At 40.8% G+C, this 13,594-nt stretch overlaps 1 protein-coding gene across 2 annotated transcripts in view; it reads right to left on the reverse strand.

Annotated features, from left to right (window-relative positions):
* Positions 1 to 13,594, reverse strand: part of RPS6KA3 (ribosomal protein S6 kinase A3) — a 357,052-nt gene that overhangs the window by 79,746 nt on the left and 263,712 nt on the right. For both annotated transcript variants that reach the window (XM_063955757.1, XM_063955758.1), the window contains one exon: positions 785 to 864. In XM_063955757.1, coding sequence (XP_063811827.1) covers positions 785 to 864 — 80 coding nt within the window. The remainder of the gene's footprint in view (positions 1 to 784; positions 865 to 13,594) is intronic.

Below are 13,594 nucleotides of genomic sequence, written 5' to 3' on the forward strand. Positions count from 1 at the left end.
TACTGTCAGCAGAGATAGGGACCATTAACCTCTAGGGTTGGATCCTACTCCCCCCCCCCCCCCCTAACAGCCTCCCTGTACCGAACTCTTTAAAAAAAATAATCAAACTAAAAGAACTCCTAGGAGCTCGCCTAGCTGTGACCAGCTCCACCGGGCATATTTTCTAAACTGAGTCTGGTAGGAGGGGCATAGAGGGAGGAGCCAGCCCACACTATTGAACTCTTAAAGTGCCCATGGCTCCCAAGGGACCAGTCTATACACCATGGTACTAATGTGGACCCCAGCATCCTCTAGGACGTAAGAGAAAAACAAACATCTGATTACATAAATTTGCTTGGTAAAGCAAAATATTTTCATTCTAATCTGTTCATGCAATAAGGCAACTCTGAGGTATAAGCAAACATGTACATGAACACATAATGGGGTTCTCTTTAAAAATCAGTATAAACACAATGCACTATAACCATTTAATGTTGGGGGTGTTATGAGCAATGACATGTGTTCCCCAAGTTATATGTAGTAATCAATTTGTGAAAGTCTAGAACAAGGTACTGTAACTTTTTATACAGTGAACATTCAATAAACCATTTTGCGTACCTGCAGTATTACAAATGTAAATTACTATACTACTCAACTGCCTTGTTCATGTTTAAAGAAGGGATACAAGGACAGACATGCTATGGCTGATATGATGATTAGTAAAAAGCATTTCAGAAAGTTAATTTAGTTCCTTTTGCTAATTGGCAAGCAATAAGAACAAGCAAGAGAATAAGGTTATAGTTACCTCTTTGGATAAGCGTGTAAACAAATCTCCTCCCCTGAGAAAATCCAAAATTAAGTATAATTTGCCTTCTGTTTGGAAAGCTGAAATATAATGGGATAAATAAAATGTTTGTCCCTTTCACAATATTTTCCCTAAATACAACTGTTAATTACATTGGTGTTGCATTTGATAAATGTGTTTTGCTGTTCTCTGGTTTGGTAAATCTTACCACTGTTTCCCTACTTCTTAGAAACTTCACAGTCAGTAAATGTATACAGTTAAGAAAAACATTCACATGCTATCTTGCAACAACACTTTCCACCACTGGAGGAATTGCAGAGTTGAGTAGAGTGACCGGGAACCCCAATTAGTGCATCATGTTCGCTCGCCATGCTTCAGGCAAGGTTACCGTTCTCAACTGTAGTCAACGTGGATCGTAAAGTATGAAAAAGTAAAAAAAAAATGAAAAAAATTGTGGATAAAAAAAAAAACAACAACTCTGAAAAACTCATGTTGACCTAGTGACCATGTCGACCTAGAAACCCTGTCGACATAGTGACCATGTCAACCTAGAAATCCTGTCGACCTAATGCATGTTGACCAATAATGGTCGACCTAATGACTGCTGACCTAAGTGTGGTCGACTTAGAGACCGGATACCGGTGGACATTGTGCTACACTATCGTTTAAATGTTGTCCAGGGTGCAGATTTTAAGTGAAAAGGAATGCTCAGGGCAATGTAGACTTTTTCAGGATACAAGTGTGCTGATCTTGTTGGAAACAGAAAAGTGAACCCTAGGGCGGAATATGATGCCGGCCTAACTCAGACTTTTTTTTTAAGGGGCAAATCATGTACAAGGCACCATGCCTTGTACATGACTGCCCCTTTAAAAAAAAGTTGAACTCTGACTTCATTACATCCTGCCCCTTGTGTGATAATGGCAGTGAGGTAAGGCTTATATGTGGCAGGAAATTGACACAAACATTTAAATAAAAAATGGAAACTATGCATTCTCATGCGCTAACTGAGCAGCCTGATCCTCAAAGCTCTAAAGGGTATCCCCTCACCCCAAAACAATAATGTGACAATGAAAATGAGAGTTAAACACTGCTGGCGCTTTGTCCGATATATAATAATTACAATCAAATGTAATTACGTTCCTGAATAAACCTGTAGATGTTTGACTCTGGTAAACAGCTTGTAGCTTGCGTAAGGCAACGCAGTTCTGTTGGCACCCTATTCTCCTTCAATTCATACAGGTAAATATAATCCCATAATATCGAAGTCAACAGAATATCCTCCTTAAGCAATCCACCAAAAAAGTCACAGGCCCTCAGGCCGTCCATTACATGTGAATCTCAGAAAAAATAAATAAATAAATATAAATAAATATATATATATATGTATATATATATATATATATATATATATATATATATATATATATAGTGTCATTTATTTTTATTTAAAAATAAATAAATCTTTTTTTATTGATTTTCATAAGTATAAAAACAAAAATACAACAAGAAACATCAGGAAGCATACAAGAGACGCATGAAGATGAGGTGTCAAGTAAATATATCAGCATCAAGATACAAAAATCTTAAAACTTAAAGACCCTCCCAGTGGAGAGTCATTGGTAGCAAACATATACTTCCCAGGTTTAGAAACAGATGGAAGCAAGGAAGATGGAGAGGGGATCAGGGTGGGGAAAAACAATAAATGGGGGGAGACGTCGGTCGGTCAAGGCTGCATGTGATTATAAAGCCAGAGTATAGACAATGAAAGGAGTAACAAATTAAAAAATTAAAATGTCGTCAATGGTGGCTCTGCGTTAAAGTGTGAAGTCCAAGGCGTCCATGTCTTAACAAAAGAATCTGGCAAGTCATGCAATGTAGCTGTAATGCGCTAAAGTTTATATGTGAACCAGATAGCATTAATAGTGGCAGGCAAGTTGGGAGGAGTGGCGGACTTCCAGTTTGCCGCGTTCAAAATATGCTTGATCAATCTAAGCTGATAGCGCGTAGTGTAAGGGGTAGGGCGGGAGAGCAACGAATAAAAGGGTGAGGTGGGGATAGTTATGTTCATGACATCCAAGATTAACTTATGGATTTGCCGCTAAAAGTGGCGGATCAACGTGCAGGACCACCAAACATGCAGCAGGGTTCCCCTATGCCCACACAATCTCCAACATCTATCAGAGCATGTAGGATAGATAGAATGTAGTCTAGAAGGCACTAAGTACCATCTATAATATAATTTATAGAAATTTTTGGCAATACGAACAGATATAGAGCTCTTGGTGATTTCTTGTCTAACGTCTGCCCACTCCTTAATGGTTAAAATTTCCCCCACATCTCTCTCCCAGGCCAATTCATGATTTTCCTTGGGGGGGGGGGACATTGTGTGCGAGCAATACCCAGTAAATGCTTGATAACAACCCTTTCGTTGTACGGGGTCCGCAACATAAGGATTCGAGGGGAGTTGCTACGGCAGGGTGAGCGGTTTTAGAGAAGGAGGAATAGAAGTGTCGTATTTGTAGGAACTGGTAGAAAACTGAGTGAGGAAGCGAGAAACGGGACTGTAGGTCCGCAAAGGAGGGAAACGAAGAAAGAGGGGCTAAATCTAGTAAGAAAATAATATTGTGTACGGTCCATTGCTTAAATGCAAGATGATTAGTACCCGGGGGGGAATCTAAATTATTCCATAAAGGGATTAGGTAAGGAGTTTGAGAGCGGAGCTGATAAAAGCGGGTACAATGATCACAGATCGATAATGAGAAGCGTATCGTAGGTAAAAGTGATGTGGAGCGCGGGGGGCACCACAGAAGAGTGGAAGGCGAGTACACGTTCAGTATGTGGGTTTCAAGAGAAGTCCATATCCTCTGTGTGGGGGGTGAGTGCCAAAGAACACAGGCAGCTAAGTGTGTGGCCCGATAATACCTCACGGGATCTGGCACACCCAGACCGCCCGCCGTGCGATGCTGCTGGAGTAGTCGCATTTTAACTCTAGGTTTTTTCCCAGACCAAATAAAGTTAGATAAGTCTCGTTGAAGATTTTTCAGTATCTTAATGGGGATGTGAATCGGGAGGGTTTGCCATAAATACAGTAACCGTGGGAGCAGATTCATCTTGACTGCAGCATTGCGACCAAACCAAGAGATAAATAATTTATTTCAGGTGGTTAGATCTGATTTAAGAGATGAGATATCTCGGAAAATTGGCTGCATATAATGAGGAGTAGGATTTGGTTATATATACCCCTAAGCATTTAAGCTTAACACATTGCCATTTAAAGGGGGTAAGAGGAATGTAACAGGCGCAGATCTCGCGGAAGTATATGTAAATCAAGGATCTCAGATTTGTCAGTGTTAAGCTTATAATTAGATAGGCCACTATATGTCTGAACTTCCTCAAATAGGTGTTGTAGAGAGACGTGCGGGTCGGTTAAAGTTAAGATGACATCATCCGCGTAAAGGGCTATTTTGTATTCGTGAGTATCTACTAAAACACCGGGGATATTGGTGTTTAATCTGATTCTTGCCGCCAACGGCTCCATCACCAGGGCAAAAAGTAGGGGAGAAAGCGGACAGCTTTGACGAGTGCAAAAGGTAGGGGCGAGGAGGCCAGGCCATTAACTAGAATAGAAGCTGAGGGATTATGGTATAGCGAGGTAATGGCATTATAGAATGTGCCATGTAATCCAATGTTTTTAAGGGTCTGGTGTATGAAGGGCCAGGCCACCCTGTCAAAGGCCTTTTCTGCATGAAGGGCCACCACCAGGGTCGGAAGAGAGTTCTTTTTGGTGAGGTAAATGAGATTAATAAGCCGTCTGGTGTTGTCTGCAGCCTGCCTGTTGGAGATAAAACCAACCTGATCTGGATGTATCAGTGCCAGAATATAGGGAGCAAGTCTGTTTGCAAGAATTTTGGCAAATAACTTCAAATCCGTATTTAAAAGTGAGATAGGCCTGTAGTTTTTCATCTCTAGGTGATCACGGTTGGGTTTGGGGATGACTATAATATTGGCCCTGGTGGTGGCTGCATCAAGTGAGAACCTCTGCCATTAGTGAGTTAAAGAGAGAGTGTAGCATGGGAAGGAGGGACTGGGCGTACTTCTTGTAATAAATAGCGGTATAACCATCTGGGACCGGTGAGGAAGAACGGCGTAGAAGCTTAATTGTAGCAAGGATTTCGTCGTGGGTGATAGGAGAGTTGAGGGTCTCAAGGTCTGGAGCAGAGAGTTTTGGTAAGTGACAAGAGGATAGATATCGTTGAATAGTGGACACATGATGCGGAGCAGTAGAAACATCGGTAGAAAGATTGTAAAGGGAGCTATAGTAGTCGTGAAACTGGGAGGCCATCAATTTAGGATCACAAGTTGTGGAACCATCAGAGCCCTTTAAAGCCAGTATACCGTTGAGGGTGCGTTGAGGGTGCGTTTAGCGCGTAATCGACGGGCCAGTAGAGTATCTGCTTTATCAGATCTCTCGTAAAATTTCTGAAGGATCCACAAGAGTGACGTGATTGTTTTTTTGGTAAGGATTTGTGACAACTGCCCTTTTAGTGAGAGGATCTTCAGGTATAGTCGTTTTTTGGGGAAGTGTTGGTGACGTAGAGTTAAAGAAGCTAATTCAGCTTCTAGGTCGGCAATATGCTTAGCTTCAGTCTTTCTCTGAGCGGAAGACAAATTAATGAGAAGGCCCCGTAAAGTAGCTTTATGAGCCTCCCACAAAATAGCAGGTGATATATCAGGTGAGACATTATCAGTAAAATAATTGAGAATCTCGTCATTAATTTGAGAGATATTGGAGGGTTTAAGAAGGAGTGATTCATTAAGGCGCCATGAGCGTGTAGACGAAAGCTTATGAGGGGTAGCAAAGTCCACGGTGATCGCATAGTGATCAGACCAGGTGGTCGGGATTATCTGAGCTCCTAAAAGGGCTTGAGTGGAGTCACGATCCACAAAGACATAGTCAATACGAGTGTATAAATCGTGCTGTGGGGAGTAATGTGTGTAACCTCTAGCCGACGGATATAGTGTTCTCCAGCAATCATATAAACTATGAGAGGTGATACATGACTGTAATAGTTTTGATAGTTTCAAATGGGGGGAGGGCCCCAAGCTTGGGTGGGATCTATCACATGAGGGGTCCAGAGTAGCATTGAAATCACCAGCCACAACGACCCAGAAATTCGAGAACTTAGAGACATGGTCCGAGAATGCTCTAAAGAAGGAACGCTGCTGCATGTTTGGGGCATATACGGAAGCTAAGGTGATAGGGGTTTGATTGAGGGTACCGGAGAGTATCACAAATCTGCCATTATCATCAAGAACTGAATCTTGAATAACAAGGGGGAGGTCGCGGTGAATCAAAATAGCAGTACATCTACGTTTAGCTGACATTGTAGAATAAAAGGCATGAGGGTATTGTTTGCAGCTCATAGATGGGTGGGGGGCCTTGAAGTGGGTCTCTTGCAAAAAAATAATGTCCGGTTTATGTCGGGTAAAAAAGTGAAGTGCCATGGACCGTTTGGTGGGGGAGTTAAGGCCATTGACATTAATAGACAATACTTTCAGTGTCATGGAGGGTAATAATCGTCAGAGCATAATGAAATAAGCAACCATCGACTAGACTGGCCAGGGGAATTATAGGGAAAATCAAAAAAGTAAAAGTAGTAAGAGAAGTGGGGTAAGAAAAGTGCGAGAATAAACTCAAGGGTTAGACCCTTTCCTACGAGCGGGTTGGGTCTAAAAGGGAAAGGGCGAGTGCCAGTCAGGCAAACCCTACAGTGTGGGGGGTAGCGCCAGTAGTAATAAACAGTAAATAAAAAGAGGAGCATGGGGAAAAAGGACCACTGCACTCCGCGAGCCAGTGTAAGGGGTGTATGGTGAATAGGTCAACATCTAAACAATAACAGTGTTATAAGATGACAAAATAGCTATGACATAACTAGTAACAAAATAACATAACAATATAGCAACAAAATGTGGTACCAACAGTAAGACTTAAAAAGAAACCGGTAGTTGAAAAATGAAAAGTCCAACAAAGGTAATTGAAAGAACAGGACTAATGTGACAGTATAAATGTCACCGTGGCTCACGGCCGTCCCTCAGGAGTAGCCAGCAGATCAGCCTTACCAGTTCAAGGAATGACAACCATCGGATGAGTGGGACCAGTAGGGGCCAGCGAGCACACGTCCCTAGTAAGGGATAGTCCATAAAGTAACAAAAGTCAGCCGCGTAGGGTAGCGCATCATAGATATGCCGGAAGAAGTGAGTATAACCAAATGAAGCTACGTGACTGTAATTGACATCTCGGTGTCTCATTTAGTAGACCATTCAGGAGCAGGCACCTTAGGTCTCCCAGGGGAAGTGGTGGCGAGCTGATTCCGTATCTCATCAGGGAGTGAGTCAGTAATGCCAAGGGACTTGAGAAGGTCATAGCCCTGGGCGGGGGTTTTAATTGAATGGTGAGAACCATCTTTGGAGACTTGGAGGATGAACGGAAACACCCATTTATACTTTATGGAGTGATCACGGAGGACCCTGGTGTTTGCATTGAGGTCCCGGCATTTTCTGAGTGTAGAAGGGGCCAAGTCCTGGTAGACCTGAAGTTGAGTCCCAGAATAGTCAATGCACTGGCGTTCTCGGGCCGCTGACATGAATTTTTCCTTCATCTTGTAGAAATGGAACAGCAGGATAACATCCCGAGGGGGCTGAGTAGGGGGTGTAACGCTGTGTGTGCTCTATCCAGAAGGAAAAGTTCTTTAGGGACCTCAGGTATCAGGGACAGTAGTAGGCCCTCTAGGAAGCTCGGGAGACCCTCCATAGTAAAAGTCTCCGGAATGTTACGGATCCGGATATTATTTCTGCAATTCCGATTATCCAGGTCCTCCAGGTGATCATTAACACAAAGAAAAGGAAAAGATAGCGCTAACAAGTATTCTAAACACAGGTGTTTTCATAAAATAAATCACATAAATTTAATAATACTCAGCATGTATCGGTAAAATAGTTTTACACATATAAAACCATAAAATTTAGAGCCTCTTATAGCCAGTCTCTGACCACCGACAATTGATGTATATAAGCACACCTAATGGTAATGTCCCTGTGTCCGGTCACAATATCAACAGGATCCTTAATACTGATTTGCAGACGTATCCAATCTTGTGGTATAGTTACCAAAAATTCAGTGGATTGGCCGGGTATCCCACCTAGCGAAGGTCCAGAGGCTGTCTCCGATCCGACACAGATGTTTGGTGGTTTCCCCTGTATTAATTTTCCACGTCCATAGATAGAAAATGTCCAGAAAGACAATGGCTGTCAAGGTATCCTGAAGGTGGCTTTAAAGTGTCAGGGTCAAGGCTGGTCCCCTAACGCGTTTCGCTGGCATTTTGGCAGCTTTATCAAAGGTGCTTATGCTGGGCTCATATGGCTCTTATATAGGGATATCAATTATCCATACCTAAAACACCTGTTCACATTTTATTGCATTCATAATCACAAAATAACTATATATATACATTTATAGTAGCAGCAAGGCAAACATCTTTTAATGGTACCAATCTACCTAAAAAACGAGATGAATAAAAGTGTTAAAAAGCAATTTTTATTAAGTATCAGAAGAAGTCCGATCACATGACCTATGTCACATGGTGTAGATTTTCTACCCATCGGGAATCCCATTGGTCAATGATATAAACTAATCGGTTGCTATAGTAATCGCCCCCTTTCCCCTCCCAGCACATGACTTTGCTGCCCAATGGCTCAGCTGTTTCCACTATTGTCCCTATCAGTATGACTAGCGCTATTACCTAATAAGTACTTCCGTTTCCGCCACGTCATAATAGCACGTGACCTGGTGCGGACTTCCGGTTTCGCCGCGTCATAGTGTCATAAAGTCATAATAAGTCCTCGCTCCTCCCGTTATGGTGACGTGTCCCATGGCCCGACCACATGACTGTGCGGGCCCAACGGCTCAGCGCTCAAAACAATTCATTCCACTGCGGCCACGCGAGCATGTCACCACTTCGGGGTCACATGGTTTTGTTTACTTTCTCTTAAACACACAAAGACACCAGTTTGGAATTATATAATAAAACCTTTTTTCCCCCCCTCTCCAACTATTCCTTTTCATTATCAATCCTCCTAGAAAATTGATACGTATTTCTATAAATTAGATTCTATTTTACAACATAGATAATAGATTGTAATATATAATTAGGAGAAAAGAGGAAAATAGAGTGGAGAGTTTATATGGGGGGCGAATAAAGAAAAAGTGCAAAGCCCGGATATGAGGAAAACAAAAGGGGGGGGGGGGGATACATATATACATGTATGCACATAAATGTGCATGCTAATGGACTAGGGAGATGATGCATAAATGAAAAAAACCAATACAAAATCAAAGTTCTTTAAGTATTCCTAGGACAAAGGAACGATAAGGGAAGACAGACAGGGAGTATGATGGATCGGTGGATTTTCATAGATCATAGTATTGAGTTTAGCTCCAAAGCCTCGTTAAGACCCTGAGGATGGAGTGAGTTTAATTTGAAGGTCCAGAACACCTCTTGTTTACATAATTTGCTATTTGCCAAGAAGTTATTGTACAAATGCGCTGCCTATTATGTGAATGCAGCCCACTAATAAACAAGGAACCTTCACACAAAATTCCAAGAATAAACCACAAAGAAAACAAACATTAAAAGTAGGCGCAAACACTAAAAATAAGTCCTTACATAAGTATCCTTATGAACGGACAGGAGTCAGATCTTGGATTGGTGTATACTTTGTGTTCTTGGATCCCTTGTCCACACAGCCTCAATAATATGGAGTACTTCTTTTTCTCAATAAAGAGGAAGAGGTCATAGTGCAGATCACTTTTCACAGGGATAACATATTTATTTTACACAGAACACTTACAGAAATCATAAAACAACAAGCATATAACCACTGCTAGTGGGAAGAACTGATATGGGGTATCTTCTAGTTACCCTCCCAAGATGGCACAAGGGAAAGCACCGGAGGTTCCGGACACCACAGCGGTACCAGGGAAGTCGAAGTACCAGGATCAGTCCACCCACGGTCCAGAGATCAGCTAGCACCACCTGCTTAACGCGTTTCGGACACTCTTGGTCCTTCCTCAGAAGCATGGTGGTGAGTGGCACTAGTACACATATTTATACCTCTATCCTAATTACATAACCAGGTCCATGTGAACAATGTCCTCCCGCCGAAAACACCGGTTTCCGACGCGACCGGAAGTCACGTGACCGGAACCGGAAGTCAGGTGCGTTCCAATATCTACTTCCTGAAGTCCCTTATGCATTCCACCGGCCGAATTCCACGACCGGAAGTCACGTGACCGGAACCGGAAGTTAGGTGCGTTCCAGCAGTTCCTTATGCGTTCCACCTGCCGGTTTCCGCGGAAAAACAAAGATTCTCAGGTCCAGTTCCAAGTTTAAAATGTTCTCAACAATATTGTAGTCCAAATAGGAGGTAGATCCATTACATACCCATAACAAAAAAGAATAAAATAAGAATCAGATATAACATAATAAAAACATCTGAATAAAAACTTTAAATGTTAAAATACAATCTAAGAATGAGGGAAATAGCAGCAGGATATAATTCATAATTTTAATAAAACTTCCACAGATTTATTTTTAAAATCTTACAATGAATAATAAATATCACAAAAGGTAAATAAATAAGGAGGATCATAGAGAATGAGGGGATCTACAGGAACCACTTAAGTTCAAAGTCCCTGTTCAGCCCTCCCGGGGACAGTGTTTTCAACATGTAGATCCACCTCATCTCTGCCTTTGCAAGTCTTATTTCAACATCTTTTTCTCTCCATGAAGGGGTAATTCCCTGTATACCCCAAAAGGCTTTAATAGCAGCTGGGTTGGAATTATGGAATTTTTTAAAATGTGAAGAGACAGTATGGCTTTCCAGACCCTTTCTAATATTATAGGTGTGTTCTGCCAATCTCACTTTTAAATTTCTACTAGTCTTCCCCACATAAACAAGGCCACATTTACATTCCAATCCATAGATCACATTTTTCGTATTGCAGGTCAGGAATTCTTTAATACTGTAGGACTTATCCTTCACACAGAATTCCTTCAATTTACTCGGACCTTTGACTAGTTTACACATAGTGCAGAGACCGCATCGATGAAATCCAATTGTTCTAATACTGGTCCTTTTAACCTCATCAATCGAGCTCTTTACTAATTTATCCTTAAGGGATGGAGCTCGTCTATATATAAAAACGGGAGTGGCTGGTAATTTTACGCCAATAATGGGGTCCTGTTTTAAGATTTTCCAATTTTTTTTGAAGACAGCCTCAATTTCTTTATGGTTAGAATTAAATTTACTGATAAAGGACCAGTTAAAATGGTCATTAGTTTTATCTTTCTCTTTTTCAACCAAAAGGCTTTGTCTCTCTATATTCAAGGCTCTCCCTTTTGCCTTTTGTATTTGGGCTCTTTCATATCCCTTTTCTAAAAAACGCTCACCCATTTCTTCCATTTGTTCTTCACAAATTTTATCCTCAGTACAGTTACGTCTTACACGTAGGAACTGGCCGTAGGGTATACCGTCCAGCCAGTTCCTATGGTGCAGACTTTGCTTATCTATGTAGCTGTTAGAGTCTGTGTTTTTCCTATGGGTTTTGGTCTGTAGTAACCCATATGTTACATAAATACATAGATCGAGAAAAGACAATTCCTTCTTACTAGAATTAAAAGTGATCGAAATATTAAAATGATTAGTATTAAGAACTTCACAAAACTTTTTAAGATCCTCTTCTGTACCTGTACCTTTTAAAAAAAGGCTTAAAATATGCCCCCACAAGTAAAAGTGATCCATTTGAATTTTACATTGACCTAGAAAAATTTACTCGTAGGTTAACGATTAAAAAATTCTTTTTAAATAAAGAGGGTGATAGAATATCAGATATTGAAAATGAAGGACCCCCAAAATCAGGTTTTAAACCTAAATCTAGTTTCTATCCTACCCACTGTAAAGGAAGCTTTATAGACTGTTTTGGTAAGATAGTCAATGAAGAGGTGGAGAATATCTTACAGAAAAAGAATAACAAAAAAATGTAACCTGACAAGTAAAGAACGCCTTGCTTTAAAATCCTTGAGAGAAGACAAGGAATTAATAATTAAACCTGCAGATAAGGGTGGAGGGGTGGTCCTTATGGACAAGACTGACTATATGGCGGAAATTGATAAACAGTTATCCAGTGGTGGGACATATAAGAAATTGAAAAATGACCCCACCACTAGAATTAAAAATGAACTGTCGAATCTTACTAAGGAGGCAGTGTCTAATGGTGCCCTGAGTCAATCCGAAGCCGATTTTATTAATATTTTACATCCGTCAGTACCCACTATCTATATATTACCTAAAGTCCATAAGGACCCCCTCCACCCACCTGGCAGACCTATTGTGTCAGGCGTTAACAGTATTACGTCAAATTTATCTGCTGTCATAGATGCACACCTTCAACCTTTGGTTAGGGAAACTAGAGCTTTCCTTAAGGACACAGGAGATGTCTTACGTCTTCTTAGAAACTTTGAGTGGCAGGAAGACATGATAATGGTAAGTGGAGATGTATCCACACTATACACTATTAACACGGATTTGGGAATAGAAGCCGTGTCCTACTTTTTAGACAGGTCAAATGTATCTCTCAATGTTAGGAACTTTATATTAGAGAGCATTAAATTCATTTTAAATAATAACTATTTTTATTATAATGGTACGTATTATATGCAGATGGTGGGGACCGCCATGGGCACCAGATTCGCACCCAGCTACGCTAATCTATTCATGGCATACTGGGAGGACTTAACAGTGTGGTGTAGTGGGTGGCTGGTGCGGGTCTGGTGTCCTGGGTCAGATACATTGACGATATTTTATTCCTTTGGAAAGGTACAGAAGAGGATCTTAAAAAGTTTTGTGAAGTTCTTAATACTAATCATTTTAATATTTCGATCACTTTTAATTCTAGTAAGAAGGAATTGTCTTTTCTCGATCTATGTATTTAAGTAACAGATGGGTTACTACAGACCAAAACCCATAGGAAAAACACAGACTCTAACAGCTACATAGATAAGCAAAGTCTGCACCATAGGAACTGGCTGGACGGTATACCCTACGGCCAGTTCCTACGTGTAAGACGTAACTGTACTGAGGATAAAATTTGTGAAGAACAAATGGAAGAAATGGGTGAGCGTTTTTTAGAAAAGGGATATGAAAGAGCCCAAATACAAAAGGCAAAAGGGAGAGCCTTGAATATAGAGAGACAAAGCCTTTTGGTTGAAAAAGAGAAAGATAAAACTAATGACCATTTTAACTGGTCCTTTATCAGTAAATTTAATTCTAACCATAAAGAAATTGAGGCTGTCTTCAAAAAAAATTGGAAAATCTTAAAACAGGACCCCATTATTGGCGTAAAATTACCAGCCAATCCCGTTTTTATATATAGACGAGCTCCATCCCTTAAGGATAAATTAGTTAAGAGCTCGATTGATGAGGTTAAAAGGACCAGTATTAGAACAATTGGATTTCATCGATGCGGTCTCTGCACTATGTGTAAACTAGTCAAAAGGTCCGAGTAAATTGAAGGAATTCTGTGTGAAGGATAAGTCCTACAGTATTAAAGAATTCCTGACCTGCAATACGAAAAATGTGATCTATGGATTGGAATGTAAATGTGGCCTTGTTTATGTGGGGAAGACTAGTAGAAATTTAAAAGTGAGATTGGCAGAACACACCTATAATATTAGAAAGGGTCTGGAAAGCCAT

This window comes from Pseudophryne corroboree, chromosome 2, assembly GCF_028390025.1.
Source record: "Pseudophryne corroboree isolate aPseCor3 chromosome 2, aPseCor3.hap2, whole genome shotgun sequence".
NCBI lineage: Eukaryota > Metazoa > Chordata > Amphibia > Anura > Myobatrachidae > Pseudophryne > Pseudophryne corroboree.